Consider the following 22754-nt stretch of genomic DNA (forward strand, 5'->3'; position numbering starts at 1 on the left):
AAGGACCATACTGTGCTATGGAAGGGATCAAAAGTTGACCCTCTGACTGGAGAATCAAAGGCCAAGGAATTCTAATGTTCTACTGAAGCTGGGGAAGTACAGTGTCACAGAGAGAGAGGATGCTGGCCAGCTGAGTCTTGGTCATATCCTGGCCACTGAAAAGCTTCATGTCTCTGAGCTCCTCTGGGGACTCTACTTGGACCACCACCTGGAGTCCTCCTTGCTACTGACACCAGGACTTCAGCTTCAGTGTCTTTGAGCCTTATCTTGCTGGGGCCCTCCGGACCTCCAGGCCACCTCCTGGTCAGCTCCTAGCCTTTAGAATGTAAGCACCCTGAGGGCAGAGAACTTCTGGTTTATTGAACTAGTATCTCAAGTGATTAGTTCAGCGCCTGGCACAAGGATTTTAAGTAAATATTTCTAAGTCTTTAGTTATAAGTAAATTATTCAAACTAGAAATAGTCTTCATGTGCAAACACTGTAAAGTTGGAAACAGCCTCTGAAAAAATACTTACTACAATCTTAAAGTAATCACTTGGGATAACCATGTCACCATTCTTGACCCATTTTACAGTTGGTGTGGGTTTCCCAGTCACTTCACATTCAAACACAATATCCATGGATTCATGTGCATATATATTAGCAGGTTTCTTCAGGAATTCTGGTGAGGCTTTGAAAGAAAAAGGAAATGAAGAAATTAATATAACCCAAAAGAGAAAAATGTTGAGAATTCAGCTGACTGCTTAGAAACTGGGAATTTCCATATCTACTCTTTTACTTTACACTGAAGGGCTCCTGAAGCTAAGTGATGAGATGATAAATTGGCCATAAACCAAAAATAAAAAAAATAGATGTTGGGAATTAACAATACAAATAAAATGAATTATTTGGCTCAATTAGAAAACTAACTTTGATTTGCCAAGTCTTTTCTACATATTCACAGATAAAATTACTAGACTGAGAAAATAAAACAACAGAAATGCTTTAAGAATTTTAAGGAATATTGTTGTTGATGTTGCTGTTCAGTCTTTTCACTTGTCTCCGATTCTCCATGACCCTGTGGACTTCTGTACATGGGGCTTTCCTGGCAAAGATGCTGGAGTGGTTGTCATTTCCTTCTCCAGTGACAGAGGTTAAGGGACTTGCCCAAAGTCACACAGCAAGGAAGTTTCAGAGGCTAGATTTGAACTCAGGTCTTTCTGCCTCCCAGACCAGCATTTCTTAAATTATATTACAATACAGAAAACTTGTAATGTTGTCGTTCAGTCATGTCCAACTCTTTGTGACCTATGTGAGGTTTTCTTGGCAGAGATACTGGAGAGGTTTGCCATTTCCTTCTACAGATCATTTCACAGATGAGAAAACTGAGGCAAATGGGTGAAGTGACTTGCCCAGGGTCACACAGCTAGTAAGTATCTGACGGCACATTTGAACTTAATACTATGTACTGCACCACCTAGCCCCCCAAAGCTTGTAATACTAAAATGTAAATTAAAAATAGTCTCATTTTTTCACCTCAAACAATTTCATGTTTTTGGAAACAAGATGGCTACATGGTCTGTAGACAAGAAGCCTTTGATAAACAACACCATCGAAGCTTAGTGCCATTTAGGGTTCTTTCATCCTACCTGGATGTCCGTTCTAGATCACTCCTGACAGTCAACAGAGCCTTTTGTGAAATAATATATATGTCTTACTTTTTCAAAAGTAGACATGCTAATTTCAAAAAACCATGCTAGTTTTAAAGCTTCCAGGCTTGTCTTTTTCCTTCTGAACTACTTTTGCTCTCTTTCACATATGTTTATAAAGGCTTTATTTACTCTCTTTTCTTTCTTTTTTTGGCATAATTATCCTCTCTCCTACAGAAAATTAGAAATGTTTCCCTTCAAATAAAACAAATCCATATATTGGTCATGTCTGAAAATGTATGTGTCAAGTTATATCTTGAGTCCATCATCTCTCTGTTAAAAAGCAGAAAGCTTATTTCCCCATCTGGAATGGTGACCCATCATTGCACAGCTCAATACTTCTAAGTCTTTCAAAGTCATTTTTTTTTTTTACCATATAATAGCTATTACATAAATTACTCTCCTGGAAGCACTCAGTTCATACAAGTCTTCCCAGATTTCTCTAAACCCTTCCCTTCTGTCATTCCTTTTATCACAATAATATTCCATTATATCCATATACCATCATTTGTTTAGCTATTCCTCAACTTAGACACAGTTCTTAAAAATGCTTGACACAGTGCCTGGCACATAGTAGGCACTATAAAAATGCTGACCATAATCATCATCATGGCTACCATAAAAAATAGTTGTGAATATTTTTGCATATGTAATCACAAGACCATATTTGGAGCTGGAAAGAATTTTACGCCATCTAGAGAAACAAAGTGATTTGCCCAAGGTCATAGGATGGCATTTGGCAGAAACAGGATTTAAATTGGAAGTCCCCTGACTGCTAATCCCCTTCTCTGTCTCCTGCACCACAGTCCTTCTATGCTGAGGAGCAGTGACAGGGTAGGTACAGTGTATACAATCTGAGTAGAGTTCCAAACTGTGTTCCAGAACGGTAGGTTGATATAACATCTGTCATTTTCCTTTTCTGTCTTTGCTAATCTGAGGTAGAACCTTGGGTTTTAATTTGCACTTCTCTTAGGGTTGCTGACAGTGTGATTTTCTTCTTTTGAGAAATGCCTGTTCATATCCTCAGACCATTCCAAGGTGAAAAGGCTCCTGGGTGATAGTAAAAAAAGAAGCCTAGAGAGTTAGCAGTTGAGGGAATCCTACTTGCTAGCATTGAGACAAGGCTTCCTATGCACCAGGCACTGTGCTGAGTACATCAGAAGTGAAGAGACGTCCATTTACAGCCTATGTTTCTCTCTATCCCTTGTTTGGTCAGAACTAGTCCCTTTTCCACTGCTGCAGAAAATGTCTCCTCCCTGCTCCTCTATGAGCTTTATGATGCTGGAGCTTATCATTTGGAAGCAGGTTGGCTGCACAGTAAACAAAGTGCTGAATTTAGAGTCTAGAAGATTATTTCTAATCTTGATTCAGATCCTTGTAGGCTAGGTATTTTCTAGGTGTGTGACCCTGGGCAAGTCTCTTAGCTTTGCACAACATCAGTTTCCTCATCTGTAAAAATGGGGATCCCTCTAGGTTGTTGTGAGAATCAAATGAGAGCACCTACATAAAGCACCTTGCAAACCTAAAGACTATGTGAATGCTAGATCTTATTAGCCCCATTTTAGAGATGGAGAAACAGAAAGCTGAGAGAGACTGAATGAGTGCCCAGGGTCACCTGTTTGTTATCTGTAGTGCATCTTTTTTTTTTGCCTTTTGGTGGGCAATTGGGGTTAAGTAACTTGCCCAAGGTTACACGGCTAGTTTTTTTGTGTTAAGTAGTGCATCTTTTTTAAAAGTAAAGTTCTTATAAAGAACTTGGGGCTCTGGTTAAAGGAAGGAAATCCATAACTGACACTGTCTGTCAAATTCAAACAAAACATTAGTTACATACTATTAGTGTGTTATTTGGTCAGGGCTACAGCCTGGGGCCCTGAAACAAGAGTTAAGTGGGATATTCTGAGTTTGAACCCATAATAATGGTCTTAGCACTTAAACCCAGTTATAGAGAACAAAGACACTAGTGAATGCTTGTCTGAAAAAACTCATGCCAAATTTCTTACTGGGATCCTCCCACCATATAAACCAATTCTTAAACTTCATTCAATGGAGCAGGGATTCAGTAACTTTTAGTTATCAGTCCAATGGTACTGATCTCAAGCCTGCCACACCTTCTCATCCTGTGAATTCTTGTCCATATGTAAAGCCAAGCACGAGCAGCTTTCCAGAAGAATGCTACTGTGAACAGCTTTTAAGGTTCTGATTACATAATATAGTGAACACTCTATTTATTCAAAGTAAAACATTCACAGTAAATTAAGGTACAGCATTCACAATGATGTAATAACTTATCACAGATAATCAAAATACAGTATTCACAATAGCTTATCACAGAAAATGACCACATAGTTTTCACCACAGTGGTCACAAAGTTTTGAACAAAGAACAATCATTTAGTAACTCAATCATCCAATCATCCTTAAGGAGGTTTGCCTCCTTAAAGGACACCAAGTACAAAAGTCAAAGTTCTCCACTCATGGGGCACACCAAGTTACAAATCAATTGCTTATTCAGTCATCATTCAATTCGATCATCAGAAAATATACAAGCCCTCCACCCCTAGGTCACTAATAAATTACAATTTCTCAGTCAGTACACAGTATCCAAGTAAAGTCTTCTTTCAGCTTGACTTGGGGTGGTCTCTCAGATTTCCCGGATCCTACTTGGATTCACCAAACTGTCACCTGGCAGACAGCTCCCAGGTCCTTGTCCATCTCCTTGTCCAGTTCTTAGAAATACAAAAGGAACTTCAGATTTCATTACTATTACACCATGTCCTTCCATAAATACTCCAAAGAGAACTTACCACAGAGATGTTGCCCAGGTTGTTGTCAATGGATACAAAAGCAGCCCTCGGGCTGTCTATGTACAATTGCTTGTTCTCACTATAGGACCAGTCCATCTTCTTTTCTGACCTTGTATTTCTTTTAGGTTCTTTTATGATACTCGTATGCTAATTACCATTTAATTTAATATACTATAACTGATGCAAACCTGCAATATGTCTCTTCATTGCCCCTTTGCACAATCTATAATTTTGATTCTTCAGAGATTGTAGCATTCCATGATTTCCACACAAATGGCATTACTGGAGGAATACCGGTGTTAAAAAGATGAATTTTTGTGTGCAGAAGCAGCCTGGAATAACTGAAAGCACTGCACAATTTCCCAAATGCAATGGACCCTGGTCTTTTCTTTCTCTTTGATTCTAGGTCAAATTAAGCTTATTTCATTTAAAGAGTAGCTGATAGGGGTGGCTAGGTGGTGAAGTGAGTAAAGCGCTGGTCCCAGAGTCAGGAGAACCTGAGTTCGGTTCCGGCCTCAGACACTTAACACCCACACAAAAAAAACTAGCTGTGTAACCTTGGGCAAGTTACTTAACCCCAATTGCCTTCCAAAAAAAGCAACAAAAAAAAAGTAGCTGATATATTGATGTCTGATACATTTTTTGCAGTTTTATTAAAAAACTTTTCACTTCAAAAGAGATTCATCTGATGAAAAACAAATTCAATGGGCAGTTATTGAAAGAATCCACTGATCAATTGCATAATATCATCTGGTCAATACATATTATTCATCTCTTTGGTTTTTAATGATAGATTAGAAGACCAATCGCTTTTGAATGGTCATGAATCTCACTGAGGAGGCTCTGTAGAATCAGCATGTCCTCAACAAATGGGCATCTGAAAGATTTACTCTAAAGAATTCTTCTACTTAGATTCTGCCTGGGATATATTCCATAAAGTAAGGAACACCTCTGGTGAAATGATATCTTTATGTTTCATGACTTGCTTGAGACTGATAGCAGAGGACAATTTCTATCCATTATCCTCTGGGTTATGAGTTCATCTTGCCTATATTGCAGCAAAATATAGCTTTAAAAGTTCTCCAAAACAATTTCTTTCATGTACATGTAAATAAAGCTCATATGATAGCAATAATAATATTGATAAATGGAGGGTTAAAAAAAAACTCCCTCTCAGAAAAACTCTATTCTATACCAATACAGTAATTCACTGTTTCTTTTCAGGCAGTAGTCAACTACAATGGCACAACCTAATAACTATCAGGCTAATTGAATGACTCTTAAAAATGGCTGTTTTTGAACATGGCAGATTAGGGGCAGCAACCCACTGAACTCTCAGAACATTCCCCTCCAATCTACTTTAAAATAAAGCCTCAAAAAAACATGGCAATTACCTATATGAACCAATGTAAAGTGAAGTGAAAAGAAGTAGATCATTGTGCACAGTAACAGCAATGCTGTAATGATGATCAACTGTTAAACACTTGTCTACTTGATCAATACAATGATTCAAGACAATTTCAAAGGATGCATGATGAAAAGGAAGAATAATTTTCTCACATTATTTTCCTTGCTTTTTTGGGGGGAAATATGGCTAATACAGAAATATGTTTTGAACGATAGCACATGCATAACTGATATCACATCGCTTTGCTTTCTCAATGGCTATGGGAGGAAAGAAGAAAATTTGAACTTCAAAATTTAAAAAGAAAAATGTAAAAATGCAAAGAATAAATAATAATAAATAAATGAGTAAATAATGAATTTGAAAAATAAAAAAAGTTGGAAAATGACTGCTTTGGTTGTTTAATGCTGTCCTCTCAATTGTCTTTTGAGGAACAGTAATACCATCTGTGATTGTTAAAAACTTCTCTGTATCTTCTGGTATTTTGAAAATTGATCCTCTAGTATAGATTTTTTTAGTGTAAACTTGGTTTGGTTCAGTTGTTTTTTCTGTTTTCAATATGAAATTACTGGTAGAAAATTAATTCATAACACTATTATTTTACACTTTCAGCCATCTAACTCTCAATTTGTAACTCCTAAAACAGACACAGTAAATTATGCAAAAAAACCACCCACAAACTGTAATGTCACACCTTGATATGTCAATATGCTTTTATTTTGGGGTCAATTAAAAGATACAAGAAAATTTTAGTTTCAACTATATCGCAGTCTTATAAGTACCTAATCTAATGTCATAATGGTGGCTCTAATTAGGCAAATTTATAAAACAACAAACGAAAGACCAAACCAATAATTCTTCCTGCTTCCAACAAAAAGCCATTAAGTTAATCAAATAACTCCTCCTCAGGAGCATGTGGGCTCAATGCTCCCCAGTGACTCCCAGCTTGCAAGCTAATGGGCCCTGCTTTTCCTCCCTCTTATAGTCTTTGCTACCACTCATCTATTTCCTTGGAGGAACCCAAATATGTTTGACCCAACTATCAGAAATGGGCTTTGAGCAAATGAACACATATGCATTAATACCCAGGATATTAGGTAAGACAAACTATTAGGAGATCTAGGAAATAGTTCTAGCTCTGTTAATAATTGACATATCATGATAAATCCTGGTAAATGTAGTATCCTCAGTGCCTCTGTTTTCTCTCAATAATGAATAAGGATGGCAGAGTCAAGATGATGGAGGAGAGGCAGCAACCCAGCTTAATTCTCCTACCATTCCTCTTCAAATAACTTTAAAATAATACCCTAAACTAAATTTTGGAGCAGCAGAGTCAACAAAAGATCAACAAAGTCAACACAAAAAACCAATTTTCTAATCCAAGAGAACTTAGGAGGTCAGCAGGACAGGACTGTAAGACTAGGAGGGGAGCCAGCCCAGAACATATGCAGTGTCAGCACCAGAGGTAGCCCGGGAGGTGGCTACAATAGCAGCAGCAGCAGCTTTGGGAACCCCCAGCCCAGAGAAAGTAAGGGGGTTGATCAACTGATCTGGAAAGAGATTGTGTAGAATCCTTAGTTGAAATTGGGCACCGTATCCTGTTGCCTTGCTCATATGCAGTTCTAGGCCATAGTTCCAGGGCAGAGAGGAGCACTTATGGTCAATAGCATGGAAGCAGGGACCAAAGCACAAAACAATAGAACAGTGACCCAGATCACAACACCTTAGAAGCACTGAAAACTTGCAAACCCTCAGAACTAGCTATGAAAACAGCAGTGCAAAGAAGCCTGAAGCTTGGGACAGTATTTCCTCACCCCCAGGTGAAAAAAGCCAAACTTTAACATTCAAAGTAAAGAAATAGGCTGGGAAAATGAGAAAACAACAACAAAAGAACTTGGCCATAAAAAGCCAAGTGACAGGGAAGACCGAGACGTAAACTCATAAGACAAGGACAGGAAAACCACTACAACCAAAGCCTCAAAGAAAAGTCTTCACTGGATCCAAGTCTAATAAGAATTACTGGAAGAGTTAAAGAAAGGGATATGGGTGATACAGGTAAAATTTGGAAAAGAAGTGAATGGTGATGCAAGAAAACTGAAAAGAGATTAATAGCTTTGGTGAAAGAGGCACAAAAACATTACTGAGGAAAATACCAAAACACCTTTAAAAGCAGAATTGGCCTAATGGTAAAAGAGGCACAAAAATTCACAGAAGAAAATAATTCTTTTAAAAGCAGAATAAGCCAAATGAAAAAGAAGGTATAAAAATTCATTGAAGAAAATAACTCCTTAAAAATCTGAATTGGGTTAATAGAAGCAAATCACTCCATGATATAGCAACAAACAAACAAAAGGCCAAAGGAATGAAAAAAAATTGAATAAAATTTGAAATATCTCATCAGGAAAACAACTGATCTAGAAAACAGATTGAAGAAAGATAATTTAAGAATTATTAGACTAAAAAAAAAAAGAGACTACCTGAAAGCAATGATCAAAAAAAGAGCCTAGACATATTTCAGGAAATTAAAAAGAAAAACTGTCCTGATATCTTAGATTCAGATGGTAAAACAAAAATTAAAAGAATCTACTGATCACATCCTGAAAAAGATCCCACAACGATAATTCCCAGGAATATTCTAATCAAACTCCAGAGCTCCCAGGTCAAGGAAAAATATTGTGAAAAGTCAGGAAAAAAAAGCCATTCAAATATCATGGAGCCACAGTCAAGATCACAGAAGATTTAGTAGCTTCCACATAAAGAAGTGGAGAGCTTGGAACATAATACTCCTGAAGGCAAAGGAAGTAGGATCACAACCAAAAATAACCTAACCAGCAAAACTGTGAATAATCCTTCAGAGTAAAAAAAATGCATTTAATGAAACAGAGAATTTTCAAGCATTCCTGATGAAAAGATCAGAGATGAATAGAAATTGTGACATCTAAACACAAGATTCATAAGAAGCATAAAAAGGTAAACATGAAAAAGAAATCAGGGACTCAATAAGATTAAACCATTTACATTCCTATATGGAGAAGATGACATACGTAACTCCTAAGAATTTTATCATTATTAGGGCAGTTAGAAGGAGGACATGAGTATGAGTTGGTTATGATGAAATGATCTCTAAAAAAATAAAATTAATGGGTAAGAAAGAAGAATGGAGTGGAGAAAGAGAAAAGAATGGGAAAAATTATCTTAGGGTTAGACATTTATCAGGGTGGAGGAACCTGAAGAAAAGCTTTTATAGTAAAGGCAGAAATGGGGGGGGGGCACAATGCTCAAACTTCAATCTCATCTAAATTGGTTCAAAGAGCGAAAAATGTGTGTGTGTGTGTGTGTGTGTAAAATATATATGTATGTATGAGGATGACAAAAAAAAGAGGAAGAGTGGATTAAGAGAGTCAGTGATCAAAAACAAAACAGACTTGAAGAGGGACATAAAAGAAAATAGGATGGAGAGAAATACAGTTATTATTTATAACTGTGAATGGAAATGGGATGAATTTATTCATAAAATGGAAGCAGATAGCAGAAGAGATTAGAAACCAGAATCTGACAATATGCTGATTACAAAAAACACACTTGAAAAAGAAAGACACACAGAGTTAAAATAAGTGGGTAGAGCAGAACCAGTAGAAGTAAAAAAAAAAAAATGCAAAAGCAAAAATAGACCTAATTAAAAGAGATAATCAGGGAAAATGCATTATGATAAAAGGTACCATAAATAATGAAGTAATACTAAAAATGTTTACAGTAAGATTCTCTGATAAAGGCCTCATTTCTCAAACATATAGGGAACTGAGTCAAATTTATAAAAATAAGAGTCATTCTCCAATTGACAAATAGTCAAGGGATATGAACAGGCAATTTTCAGAAGAAGAAATCAAAGCTATCTATACTCACATGAAAGAATACTCTAAATCACTACTGATAAGAGAAACGCCAATTAAAACAACTCTGAGGTACCACTTCACATCTCCCAGAAATTAAAAATGCTAGAAGGGATGTGGGAAAACTGGTACAATAATGAACTGTTGGTAGTTACGTATAGGTCCAGCCATTCTGGAAGTGAATTTGGAACTATGCCCAAAAGACTATATAAAACTATGCATAACATTTAACCCAGCAGTATCACTACTACTAAATATGTATCACAAAGAGATCAAAGAAAAAGAGAAAGAACCTATATGGAAAAAAATATTTAAAGCAGCTATTTTTGTAGTGGCAAAGAATAGGAAATTGAGGGGATGCCCATCAACTAGGGAACAGCTAAAGAAGTTATGCTATATAATTGTGATGGAATACTGCCATACTATAAGAAATGACAAGGGTGGAGACTTCAGAAAATCCTGGTTAGACCTATATGAACTGATTCAAAGTGAAGTGAACAGAACTAGGAAATTATTGTACACAGGAACAGCAATATTGCATAATAATCAACTGTGAAAGACTTAGCTATTCTGATCATGACAATGATCAAAGGTGATTCTGAAGGACTCAATGAAAAAATGCTATCCACCTACAGAGAGAGAACTGATAAACTCTGAAGTACAACTGAAGTATAATTTTCTCACTTTCAAAAAAATAATGACAAGGGATATGCAGCAAAGATAACATCTTGAAAAATTTATTAATCAGAAAGCATGCTTTAAGAGTCTTACAATATGTGAAGCCCTAGGCTAAGGGCTAGGGACACAAAGATAAAAATTAAAATTTTTCCAACTGATAAATGGTCAAAGAATATGAATGGGCAGTTTTGAAAGGAAGAAGTCAAGCTATCTAAGGCTATATGACAAAAAATGCTCAAAATCACTAAAAATTAAAGTCTGTGTTTCCACCTCTTTCCTTAAATCAGGAAAACTGACAAAACAGAAAAGTGACAAGTGTTGGAAGGGTTGTAGGAAAACATACACATATAGTTGTGAACTGGTATAGCAATTATGGAAAGCAAATTGGAATCACGTCTCAAAAGATGCTAAATTATACATATGCTTTGACCCAAACAATAGCACTATTAGGCTTTTCCCAAAGAAATCAAAAAGAGAGGAAAAGGTCCTATCCGTACAAAAATCACTATGATAGCTCTTTCTGTAGTGGCAAAGAACTGGAAACCAAGAGGTAAACTTCACCTAGGGAATGGAACACTATTGTGCCTTAAGAAATGGTGAGAGACAATTTTAGAAATACCCAAGTATGAACTGATGCAGAGTGAAATCAGCAGAATCAAGGAAACAATTTCTATTATAACAATACTGTGAAAAAGAAACAATTCTGAAAGATTTAAGAACTCTGGAACATAATTCCAGAGAACTGATGATAAAGAATGATAGCCTGATTGCTGAAGGAGAGGTGGTAGACTAAATATGTAGAATGTATAAAGAATGTATTTTTGGATGGCCCAAAATGGCAATGTATTTTGTTTAAATATGCACATTTTAACAAACTTTCATTTTCATAAGTGGAAGGAGGAAAAAAAATGCCAGATAATTGGGGGAAAAAAAGAATAACATCTAATTACCAAACACAAACAAACAAAAAACACAAAATAATACAGCACCAGACATAGCAGTAACTCCATAACTGCAGCTTTGCTTTGGAGACATGAAGCGATATTTTCCCCACCCCCACCAATACTAACGCAACTGGGTACACTTAGTCCCTAGGAAGAATAGCAACCCCCAGAACACAGGTTCTACTTCCAGTACGATTCCTGAAGCAGCAGTCTAGGGAAGCAATCCTCCTGGAGTTATAATCTGCCAAATTCCCCTGTAGGTAAGGAATTCCCCACCTCCATAGCAGTCACAGCTACTGAAGGCCTAGAAGAGAAAGTTTTCATCACCAGGTTACTGCTGAAAGAAGCTGGAGAAAATTATGAAACTTTGCTGAGTTTGCTACAAAATTAAGTTACATAATCTGTCCACTGGGCTTTAACTATGGCAGTGCAATTCTTTTACATTTTCCTCATTAACTCACTATCCCACTCACCACAGCAACTCTGCCAAACCCTCTCATTCCTCCTCAGACTTCCCACGGCTCTCTCTCCCAAACCCTCCTCTCAATTGTGAACCTTGCCTTATATTTCAGTAAAAAAAAAAAAATCAGGTCATTCACCAAGGGCTTCTTCTTCCCTCCTCTTCCTCATCTCAAAGCACTTAGATGCCTTCTGTCACTCCTCCTTCACCACTGTCTCACAAGGAAAGCTGACCAATTTCTTGCTAAAACAAACTCTGACATTCACAAGTGATCCCATTCCATCCTGTCTTCTCCAATAGATTCACCCTTCCTTCATGCCCTCTCACTTATCTTCATTCTCTCTTTGTCTACTGCTGCTTCCCTACACACTAATGCTCATGTCTCTCTCCAGTAGCTATGGTCCTATCACTCTTCATCCCACTCTAGCTGAATTCATTAAGACCATCTCTAAGCAAGGGTTTTGCTTCCTTTCCTCTCATTCTCTTCTAAACTCTCTGCTGTCTAGTTTCTGACCCCATTATTTAACTAAACTTGCTCCCTCCAAAGTTCCCAATGGTCTTTTCAATGCCAAATTTGTGCTTTTTTTTCAAGCGTCATTCTTCTAGACTTCTCTGCAGCTTCTTCTCCCTAGGTTTCTGAGATCCTACTTAACTTAGTGAACCTATCTACCTGTCTTTTCAGTTTCCTTTGTTGAATTTTCATTCAAGGCACACCTGCTAGCAGTTCATGTTCCCCAGGTTTCTTTACTGGGGACCTCTTTGCTACCTTCACTATTTCACTTGGTGATCTCATCAGTTTACATGGTTTCAATTATCTCTTTGCTGTTGACTCAGATTTATTTATCAAACCCTAACCTTTCTCCTAAACTCCAAACTCATATCTCCAGTTACCAGTTGGACATCTCAAACTGAAGATGCTGTTAGACATTCTAAACTCACTCTGTCCAAAACCAAACTCATGATCTTCCCATGTAAATTCTCATCTCTTCTGAATTTCCTTCCCCATTACTGTCAAGGGTACGACAATCCCCCCAGTCATCCAGGTTCCCAACCTAGGTGTTATCCTCAACTCCTCATTTCCTCTCTCCTCCCATATCCAATCTATTGTCAAGTTCTGCTGATCTTATCTTTGTACTAAATATTCCCTTCTCTCCACTCCACAGGTGTGAGGGTCTCAGAACCTCATGCTTCGACTATGACAACGGGCTGCTGGTTGGTTTCCCTGCCTGTCTGTCTCCCCAGCCTACCCTACAATCGCAGTCAGAGTAATCTTTCTAAAGCACACATCTGAACATGCAACTCCTCCTATTCAATCAAGTCCAGAGGCTCCCCATCACCGCCAGAATCAAATATAAAATCCACAGTCATTTAACGTGATCATTGCTACCTCTTCAGTATTCTTGAACCTCATTCCCCAACATGGGTTCTGGGAGCCAGTGACACTGACCTCCTTGCTTTCTCTCATCTCTAGATGCTAGGTGGCATCATGCTGGAGTGCGCTTCATTATCTCCACCTCCTAGCTCTCTTCAAGTCCCAGCTAAAACTTCATCTTCTGAAAAAACTCTTTCCTGACCCTCTTAATCCTAGTTCCTTCCTCTGTTGTTTCTCTCTAATTTATCTAGCACATATCTGCTTATTCACAGTTGTTTCCACATTGTCTCCCCCTTTAAACGATGAGGTCCTTGAGAGCAAGAACAGCCTGTCGCTTTTCTTTGTAGCATTAGGGCTTTGCACAGTGTTCACACCACATATTAAACTTATCACAAGCTTTTCTACAAGCTCTCTCCATCTCCAATCATCTCTTTACTGCCACTTTCTTCCCTAGGTTTCTGGGACACTGCCTTCTCCTCTCTGCCTCTTCTTGATTCCCTTGACCAGAACATTTTCTTCCTCTGTTCCCTGAAACTTTGTGATTACTCCCTTCTCTCCTCTCTCGATGACCTCTCCCCTCCATGATCTCATTCATTTCACGGCCTCCATTATCACACTAATGTAGAAGACTCACAAGTTACTCCAACTGCCACTTTTCCCCTAGGTTCTGGCTGAACACTTTACCCTTGATGCTCTGCTAGCAGCTCAACTTTCCCCCTATACCTGTCCCTTCTCCTAATTTTTCCATTTATGTTAATATTACCAACATGAAAGGAGAGGAATCACAGGATCATAAGTTTAGAGTTGGAAAGAACCTTAGAAGTTATCAAGTCTGGGGCGGCTAGGTGGTGCACTAAACAGAGCATGGGCCCTGGAGTCAGGAGGACTTGAGTTCAAAAACTAGCCATGTGACCTTGGGCAAGTTGCTTAACCCCAATTGCCCTCCAAAAACCCAAAACAAACAAACAAAAGAAGTTATCAAGTCCAACTCTTCTTTATTTCACAGAGGAGGAAAATGAGGATCAAGGAAGGACTAGTTCAGAATCATACAACTATCAAGTGTCTGAGGCACAATTTGAACTCGGGTCTCCCTGACAACCAGTTCAGGACTTTATCTACTAAGTCACAGGTAGTACTTTAGCTGAGCACAGAAGGAAACTAGGTATTTGAAGAGGCAAAAGTCAATTCTAGGCATGAGGTATAGCCAGTGTAAGCATATGGAAATGAAGAGGGAGAGTTGTGTATGAGGAAGACAGAAATGGCCAACTTGGCCAGACCACAATGTACCTAAAGGGGATTAATGTGTCATCAGACCGGAAAGTATAAAAAAGTGGGTGGGGACCAGGTTGTGAAGCCAAATAGCAAAAAGAAAGCTTCTAAAAGAATAGGCAGCTGGTATGTAGAATGCTGGATCTGGAGTCAGAAAGACTTGAGCTCAAATCTGCCTTCAGACACATACTAATTTTGAGTGATCCTGGGTAAATAATTTAAAATCTCTCAGCCTCAGTTTTGTTATCTGTAAAATAGGGATAAAAACAGCACCTACCTCCCACAGCAGTTGTTAAGATGAGATAATATTTCTAAAGCACCTTGCCAACCTTAAAGGCTACATAAAATATTATTGTTATTATTAAATTTTCTGCTAAAAAAAACTTTCATGGATACCCTACTACCTAAAGGGTAAAATATGAACTCCTTATTTTGGTGTTTAAATCTTCTTACAAAAAAGGATGCTACATAACTTTTCAGTCTTACACTCCTCACAGAATTATTAGTCCAGAGCTGGAAGGACCCTTAGCAACCATCCAGTCCAAACTCCTTGTTTAAAAAAGAGGAAACTGAGGCCCAGAACAATGAGGTGACTGACCCAGGCCACACAGGAAGCAGGCATCAGTGAAAGGCACCATTTCTGTTATTAAGTTCTAGGCTCCTCCTGGTTCCCAACGTCTTCCTGCACCATCCTACTTTTATGAACGCTCATCAGCTGCCCTCCAACGCTGGGAAAGGATTGCCTATTTTTTATTCTGAACACTGGAATCTCTCTCTCCTTCAGGGCCCACTCCATGAAATAGTCCCTAAATCTCCACAGCTGAAAGCAATTTCCTCTTGACTTCCATATCTTTGCATCATGCACCATCCTAGTCTCCTTTTTAGATGGTAAGCTTACTGAGGTGATGGGGCTCTATTCTTCATTTTTATATCCCTAGCACAATATCTTACAATTTGTAAGTACTTAAATATTTAGTTCAATTCAAGGGAGAACTTACTTTCCCAAAATACTTTCCCCACACCAAGTAAAATGAGAAGAAAACATAAACTATTATATGTATTATAATGCTTTACTCTTACTACTGTCAACTGCTTCTAAAAACAAATTCATGAGTTCTCTACTGGTTTGTACATAAATTTCAAAGGCTAAAAAATTGTGCACCATTTCTTTATATGAGGGGTTTCTATAAAGAAGAGGTATCTTAAGTTTGGAACTCTTCTTTGTAATGCCATAGTATGAAACTAACATTATTATCAAATCTCATCAAATTAGTCTATACTATTTTTGAATTTTGGATAAGAGATGGGCTCTGCTTTTTACAAGACCCTTCTTTCCAATATTTTCCTAGCTAATGTTATGAGCAAAATTACAGCCTCAATGCCTAAAATACTTAAAAATAACATTAATACCTAGCATTTACATAGGGCACTAAAGTCTTTAGATGTTACTTCTTCTAAACTTCCAAACATCTGGTAAATTTGGTGTTAATATTATTCCCTATTTTATAGATCAAACAGAAGCAGACAGAGGTTAAGTACTTTACTAAAGTGTCTAAGGCAAAATTTGAACTCAGATCTTCCTGCCTCCAAATCCAATACTAAATCCATTGTGTCACCTACGGGTCTCCAGTATACTTAAAAGCTTACCAAATAAACTAGTGTTCAAATTCCCTAGATTGATTTAGAATGACCTATTTATAGAGTAGTAATTGATATGCTAATTAAAATGGTATTTTCTATTAATTAAAGCTACATTAAAAAAAACTATTTTAAACTATCTTTTTCCAATTAGTCCAATTTAGAGTAGTTGCCCTTTACTTTTAAGAAACTCATATAGTTTTACTTACTATATTTGGTAAATTAGTTCATTTTAAGTATAAATAGATGAAAATGTTCAAATTTTTCTTCACTGCTATAGACCTTAGCCTTTGGCTGGTAGTCACATTACTTAATTTTGGTATATGCAGCAGAATCCATTTAAAAATTTTCCAATTCATAATGCAGTTGTTACTTAGTAAACAAAGACTTTAAAAGGCTATGGGGTGGGAGGATTATAAATAATTTCTAAATTTGCCAATTATTTTTCCCTTTCTAAAATTAAAATAGAATGCCTTTAAAATGTTCTCTTAGATTTCAACAACAACCTAAGTAGTTAGTATGCACACCAATTAAATAAATATAAGTACAGATGTTTGTGGTAGGGAAGTCAAATTGATAACCAGAGAGCAAATGAGTCAATTACCATATAAAATAAAATTTGTAATGGAAGATTATGTGTCTCCTTACCAAAGAGATAATTAAACTTCAAAGAATCCTTGGCAGTTCAGTCTTACCTCCTGATCCCTTCTAATGGCATTACCATACCAAAGACAATTTTAATTGCTAAACGCTCAAGTGGAATTTAACATGTAGAATATATTATACTTGTATAGACCTTTTTTAGAAACCTCATTTAATTCTCCCACTGTTGAACAGTACTTTAAATGCAGAAAAGCAAACAATCAATTCCAGTGGAAACCAATGTGTCCATGAATAGTTCAACTCTGAAGATTCGTTGTTTCCTTTCCATGCCATGATTTAAGGATGTCTGACAGCTTTCTTTGGAAGCTCTTTATGAATTTTCCATTTCTTGAATTTTAAACTTTAAGGTTTTTGGCCACATACTCTTAAGTGCTCATGGACACCATACTAAAGCAGAGCTGTCTGGCTATTGTGAAGCATTTCTTTTGCAATATTATGGCTCTACAAAATAGGAAATTAAAAATGTAACAATTTCTAGACATTTAAAGGAAGTTTCTTGTGACAATCTGCTTAATCCAGTTCCTTGTATTGTCTCAACTAATGGAGTAAAAAAGTTGTTTCCAAGAATTCCTAAAGAAGTTTCTTCTCTTTATGAATTAGAACTTTTCTCGGGTATCTTAAAATAATATGAAATAATAAATATACTTCAAAATCATTAAAAATCCAATACCCTAGTTTGGAATAATATTGCATGAATTAGTATTCTGAAAGTTCTTTGATTATTTTTTCCGCTTTTCCCCTTGCCACGCTAGAAGTGATCTCACATGAAAATCTCATCTATCTAACTATCTATCTATCTATCTATCTATCTATCTATCTATCTATCTATCTATCTATCTATCTATCTATCACAGTATAATGTGGTAGCCAAAAAAGGTCCAGAATTAAACTTATGGAGTGTGTGTGTGTGTGTGTGTGTGTGTGTGTAATATGCCCAACTGAATGCAGGATTTCAAAGAACTGCAAGGAGAGATAAGGTTTTCTTAAATGAGCAACGCAGAGAAATAAAAGAAAACACAATAGAAAAGACAAGAGATCACTTCAAAAAAATTAGAGACATCAAGGGAACATTTCATGTAAAAATGGATATGATAAAAGATAAGATTGGCAGGGACTTAACAGAAGTAGAAGAAATTAAGAAGAAGTGGCAAGAATATACAGAAGAACTATATAAGACCTTAACATCACCAATATCCATGATGTTGTGGTGACTGATCTAGTGCCATACATCCTGGAGAATGAAAGTCAAATGGGCCTTAGAAATCACTGATAGCAATCAATAAGGCTAATGGAGGTGACAGAATTCCAGTTGAGCTATTTAAAATCCCAAAAGATGATATTGTTAAAGTGCTGCACTTAATATGCGAACAAATTTGGAAAACTCAACAGTGACCACTGAACTAGACAGGATCAGTTTATGCCCCAAAACTAAGGGCAAGGCCAAAAAAAAAATGTTCAAATTACCAAATAATTGCATTCATTTCACACACCAGCAAGGTTATGCTTAAGATTCTGCAAACTAGGATTCAACAATACACAAACTAAGAATTACAGAAAAAGCAGGCTGGTTTTCAAAGAAGCAGAGGAACTAAAGACCAAATTGCCAACATTCACTGAATTATGGAGAAAGCAAGGAAACTCCAGAAAAAAAAATTTACTTCTGCTTCATTGATTACACTAAAGCCTTTGTGTGGATCACAACAAAATGTGGTAAGTCTTCAAAGAGATAGGAGAAACAGATTATCTCACTTGTCTCCTAAGGAACCTGTATGTAGGTAAAGAAGCAACAGTTAGAATGGAATATGGAATAACTGATTGGTTTAAGATTGGAAAAGGAATATGACAAGGCTATACATTGTCACCTTATTCATTTAAATTATACACAGAGTATGTCATGTGAAATGCCAAGCTGGACTATTCAAAAGCCAGAATGAAGATTGCTGGGAGAAATATCAACAATCTCAGATACGTAGATGATACCACTCTGATGGCAGAAAGTGAAAAAGAATTAAGAAGCTTTTAGATGACGGTGAAAGAGGAGAATCCAAAATCTGGCTTGAAGCTTAATTTCAAAAAAACTAAGATCTTATACTGTGGTTCCATCACTTCCTGGCATACAGTGGGAGAAGAAATGGAAGCAGTGTCAGACTTTATATTCTCGGGCTCAAAGATCACTGCAGATGGTGACTGTAGCCATGAAATTAAAAGATACTTGCTCCTTGGAAGGAAAACTATAGCAAAACTATGGCAAACTACAGTATACTAAAAAAAAAAAAGCGATACTACCCTGCTAATAAAGGTCCATATAACTCAAAACTATGGTTTTTCCAATAGCAACATAGGGCAATGAGAGTTGGACTATAACAAAAGCTGAGTACCGCTGAATCAATGCTTTCAAATTGTGATCCTAGAGAAGACTTTTGAGAGTCCTTTGGACAGCAAGGTGACCAAAACCATAAATACTTAAAGAAGTTAAACAAGACTATTCACTCAAGATTTAAATACTAAAGCTGAAATACTTTGGCCAAAAGATGGGACTCATTAAGAAAGTCTCTGATATTAGGAAAGATTGAAGGCAAAAGGAAAATGAGACAACAGAGGATGAGATGGATAGTGTCATGGAAGCAATGAACATGAGCTTGGACAGATTTGGGGAGATAGTGTAGGGTCTGGCTTGTTATATAGTCCATGAGATCACAAAGAGTTAGACACACTTCAATGACAGAACGACAACAAAATTGATATAAATACATGGTTTCTGTCATTCCTGAAATCAATATAGTCAATATACTTATGGTTTACCTAATATTAAACTAATCCTGGAATCTTAGCATAAATTCAACCTGGTCAGAGAATATATAATCTTTTTAATTTTACATATACACAGTTTGATATAGAAATACATTCAATTCATCAGAGAAATAAGATGAAAGGAAGAAGGGAAAGGAAGGAAAAAGAGGAAGGGATAAATTCCCTAATAATCGTAGAATCTTGCCCTTTATTTTTCCCTCTTTTAAAATATTTTCATGGTCCCTACCTCTGAACTAAGGATTTATTTTGGACATAATTGTTCCTTCCATTGATATGTCCTCCCTCTTATTCCCTGCCTCATCCTCTCCCTTGAGACAGCTAGGTGTCACAGTGGATAGAACAGAGGACTTGGAATCAGGATTACTTGGATTCAAATCTTGTGTTAGACACTTCATAGCTATGCACCTATGGACAATAATAATCAACAGGATTGAACAATAAATTGGATATTATGGGGTGAAACTGAGGAGTCATGGTTGACACCCAGATTGTAATTCTGGGGGACGAGGATGAGGGTTAATGGTAACAGGGACATCAAGAAATGAGAATAGGTTTTTTTTTTTGGGGGGGGGGAAGATAATGAGTTCAGTTTTAGAAATGCTGAGTTGAGTTTAATATGTTTATAGGACATCAAGTTTAAGATGTGCAAAAGGTAGTTGGAGATGTAATTCTGGAAGTTGGAGAAAGGTTAAGGCTGAATTAATAGGTCACAGAATCATCAACACAGAAATACATGCAGAAAAACAGAAAACTGAATGCATGGAAACTAATTACTTACCAAGGGAGAAAGTATAAAAGGAAGACAAGAAGGAGTTCTGCAACAGTACATAGGGGGACACTTACTGTTAGCAGGCATAACCAAGTCGAAGATCCAGCAAAATGAAACAAGGAAGGAGTGTTTGTTCAGGTATGATGAGAATCCAGAGAGTGTTACCAAAAAAAAAAAAAGAGAGAGAGAGAAAATATACAGTAGAAGGTGATCAAGTGTCAAATGCTGTAGAGAGGTTAAGAAGGATGAGGACTTAGAAAAGGTCACTGGAGTTGGCAGTGAAGAAATTATTAGTAATACTGGAGAGAGTGGTTTCAGTTGAATGATGAGGTCAGAAGTCAGACCATTGAGAGTGAAGAAGAGAGGAAGAGAAAAGAAAGTGGAGGTATCTCTATTGTAGATGGACTTCTCAAGGAGTTTAAATAGAAAAAATAGAGATACAGGATGATAGCTAGTGGAGATGTGTGCATTAAGTGAGGGTTTTTTGAGAATAGGGAAGACATGGACATATTTGTAGGCAATAGGGCAGCAGCTAGTAGATGGAGAGATTGAAGATTATTGAAAGACTAGGAATGATAGAGAGAGAAATAAGTCGGACAAGATGCAATAGAATGGGATCACATCTAAGTATAGATGGGTTAGCCTTGGAAAGAAGGGTCATCTCTTCATGTGACAGGGATGAAGGACAAGACAGTGTCAGAAGGCAACTGAGTGAGGTGAGATGCCATTATTATTATGATCCCCATTTTACAAAAGAGAAAGCTGGGGTTCAGAGACATTGTCATTTGCGCAAGCTCACTCAGCTAGTAAATATCTAAGGAAGGTTTCAAACCTAGGTGTTCTAAGTCCAGTGCTCTCTCTATATACCATTCTACTTGGCATGAAACAACTTGCTATCATCATCAGATTAATTTTTAAATCAGAAGTTTTGTGTATGGTCAAATCAAAGACTGGTATCAGTTTAGAAATTTGGATAGTTTACAAAAAATGAAATAGGGAAATACTTCACACAATTACAGAGTCAAAAAAGTTACTGATTTTAAAATATGGTAAATGGTTCCTTATAACAATTTCCAATGGAATTTGAACAAAGAAATTACTAAAAGGAGGAAGCTAAAAGATTCCAAAAATCACCTCAGCAGGCAAACAATGCCAATTCTGCTATTAAAAGACCAAGACTTACTTTATGGTAGTTCAGGTGTGAATCTGGCACGAAATGGGATATCTAAGAATGCACTCTAAGAACTAACAAAAATTACTTATAGAAAGGATATTGAGTACAGATAAAACACTGGTTCAGGTAGATAAGATCCCCTTCCTTGCCAAAGAGAACTACATCAAGTAAGCAGGCAGCATCCAATGACACACAAAGTCCTTTGGCCATTTATCAAGTTTGAGGGTCACTGGCTACTTTTGGATTGGCCTCTTTTATGTCCTTAGGTAACCAGGCAGCTATGTTAATGGCTGAAGCCCTGGTGTACTAAACCAATGAAGTATTAAGGCAGCTCCCTTGCCTTTTAAGGGAAAACCTAGCCATTTAATTTAGATGGGGGCAGGGAAGGGGAAGGATGGCAGAAGGGGAGAAAAATCATGGAGGGGAGATCCTGGTCGATTTTGCACACATGCCTATCAAGTAATAGAGTAATATATGTTGATCACCACAAGTGATCTCTTAGGACTAACAACTATGTTAATCTGCTTTATAGGGAATCAAATAGTAATCTTTCTCCAGATACTTAGTTCAGGTGATTTTACTTCCAATCACACAGACCAGCTCTACTGAAAAACAGAAGGTAACCTTACTTGATCCAACAATCCATTAAATTGAATATTTCTTGAAGATCAATTTCTCAAAATTCGTATCTATTAATTTTTTTTAAGTATTCCAACTGAGAAAGTAAATTACAGTCTGTTTATAGAAGAGGAATGGAAAGAACACCCTTAAAGTGAACATCAATACTAAATTGTGAATAAATACTATACATTACCATACTGGATACCCTCTTCAAATCTATTTGGTATTATCAGTGAAGGACTGGGACTGAAAATTTTGGTCTTTTTTTATTTGGGGGATTCTTAGTGTACTTTTACATATTAATAAGATGATTAAGTACAATTATCCTTTGAATATTAAAGCAGCCTATTCTCAGCAACTTGAAAATCTAAGTCAAATACCAGTTACAGAAATGTAGCTAAATCCCTCATATAATTTTCCCCTATTTTGAACAGATGTACATTAATGCATATACTGATTTTAGCTTTGATTTAAAATTAATATGTAAATTTAAGCTGAAGAATAAATTAAAATCCCAATGGTGACAGATAATTCATGACATTTCCAAAGGGAGGACAGACAATAGTGGA

The 22754-nt window shown here is 36.8% G+C and overlaps 1 protein-coding gene across 2 annotated transcripts in view; it reads right to left on the reverse strand.

Annotated features, from left to right (window-relative positions):
- NEO1 (neogenin 1) overlaps positions 1 to 22754 on the reverse strand; it is a 279673-nt gene that overhangs the window by 147735 nt on the left and 109184 nt on the right. For both annotated transcript variants that reach the window (XM_069071219.1, XM_069071217.1), the window contains exon 6: positions 516 to 670. In XM_069071219.1, the coding sequence (XP_068927320.1) occupies positions 516 to 670 (155 nt within the window). The remainder of the gene's footprint in view (positions 1 to 515; positions 671 to 22754) is intronic.

The sequence above is a fragment of the Petaurus breviceps genome, unplaced genomic scaffold (assembly GCF_028583685.1).
Source record: "Petaurus breviceps papuanus isolate PSGF00001 unplaced genomic scaffold, PetGlider_PUasm1.0 90825, whole genome shotgun sequence".
Classification (NCBI taxonomy): Eukaryota; Metazoa; Chordata; class Mammalia; order Diprotodontia; family Petauridae; genus Petaurus; species Petaurus breviceps.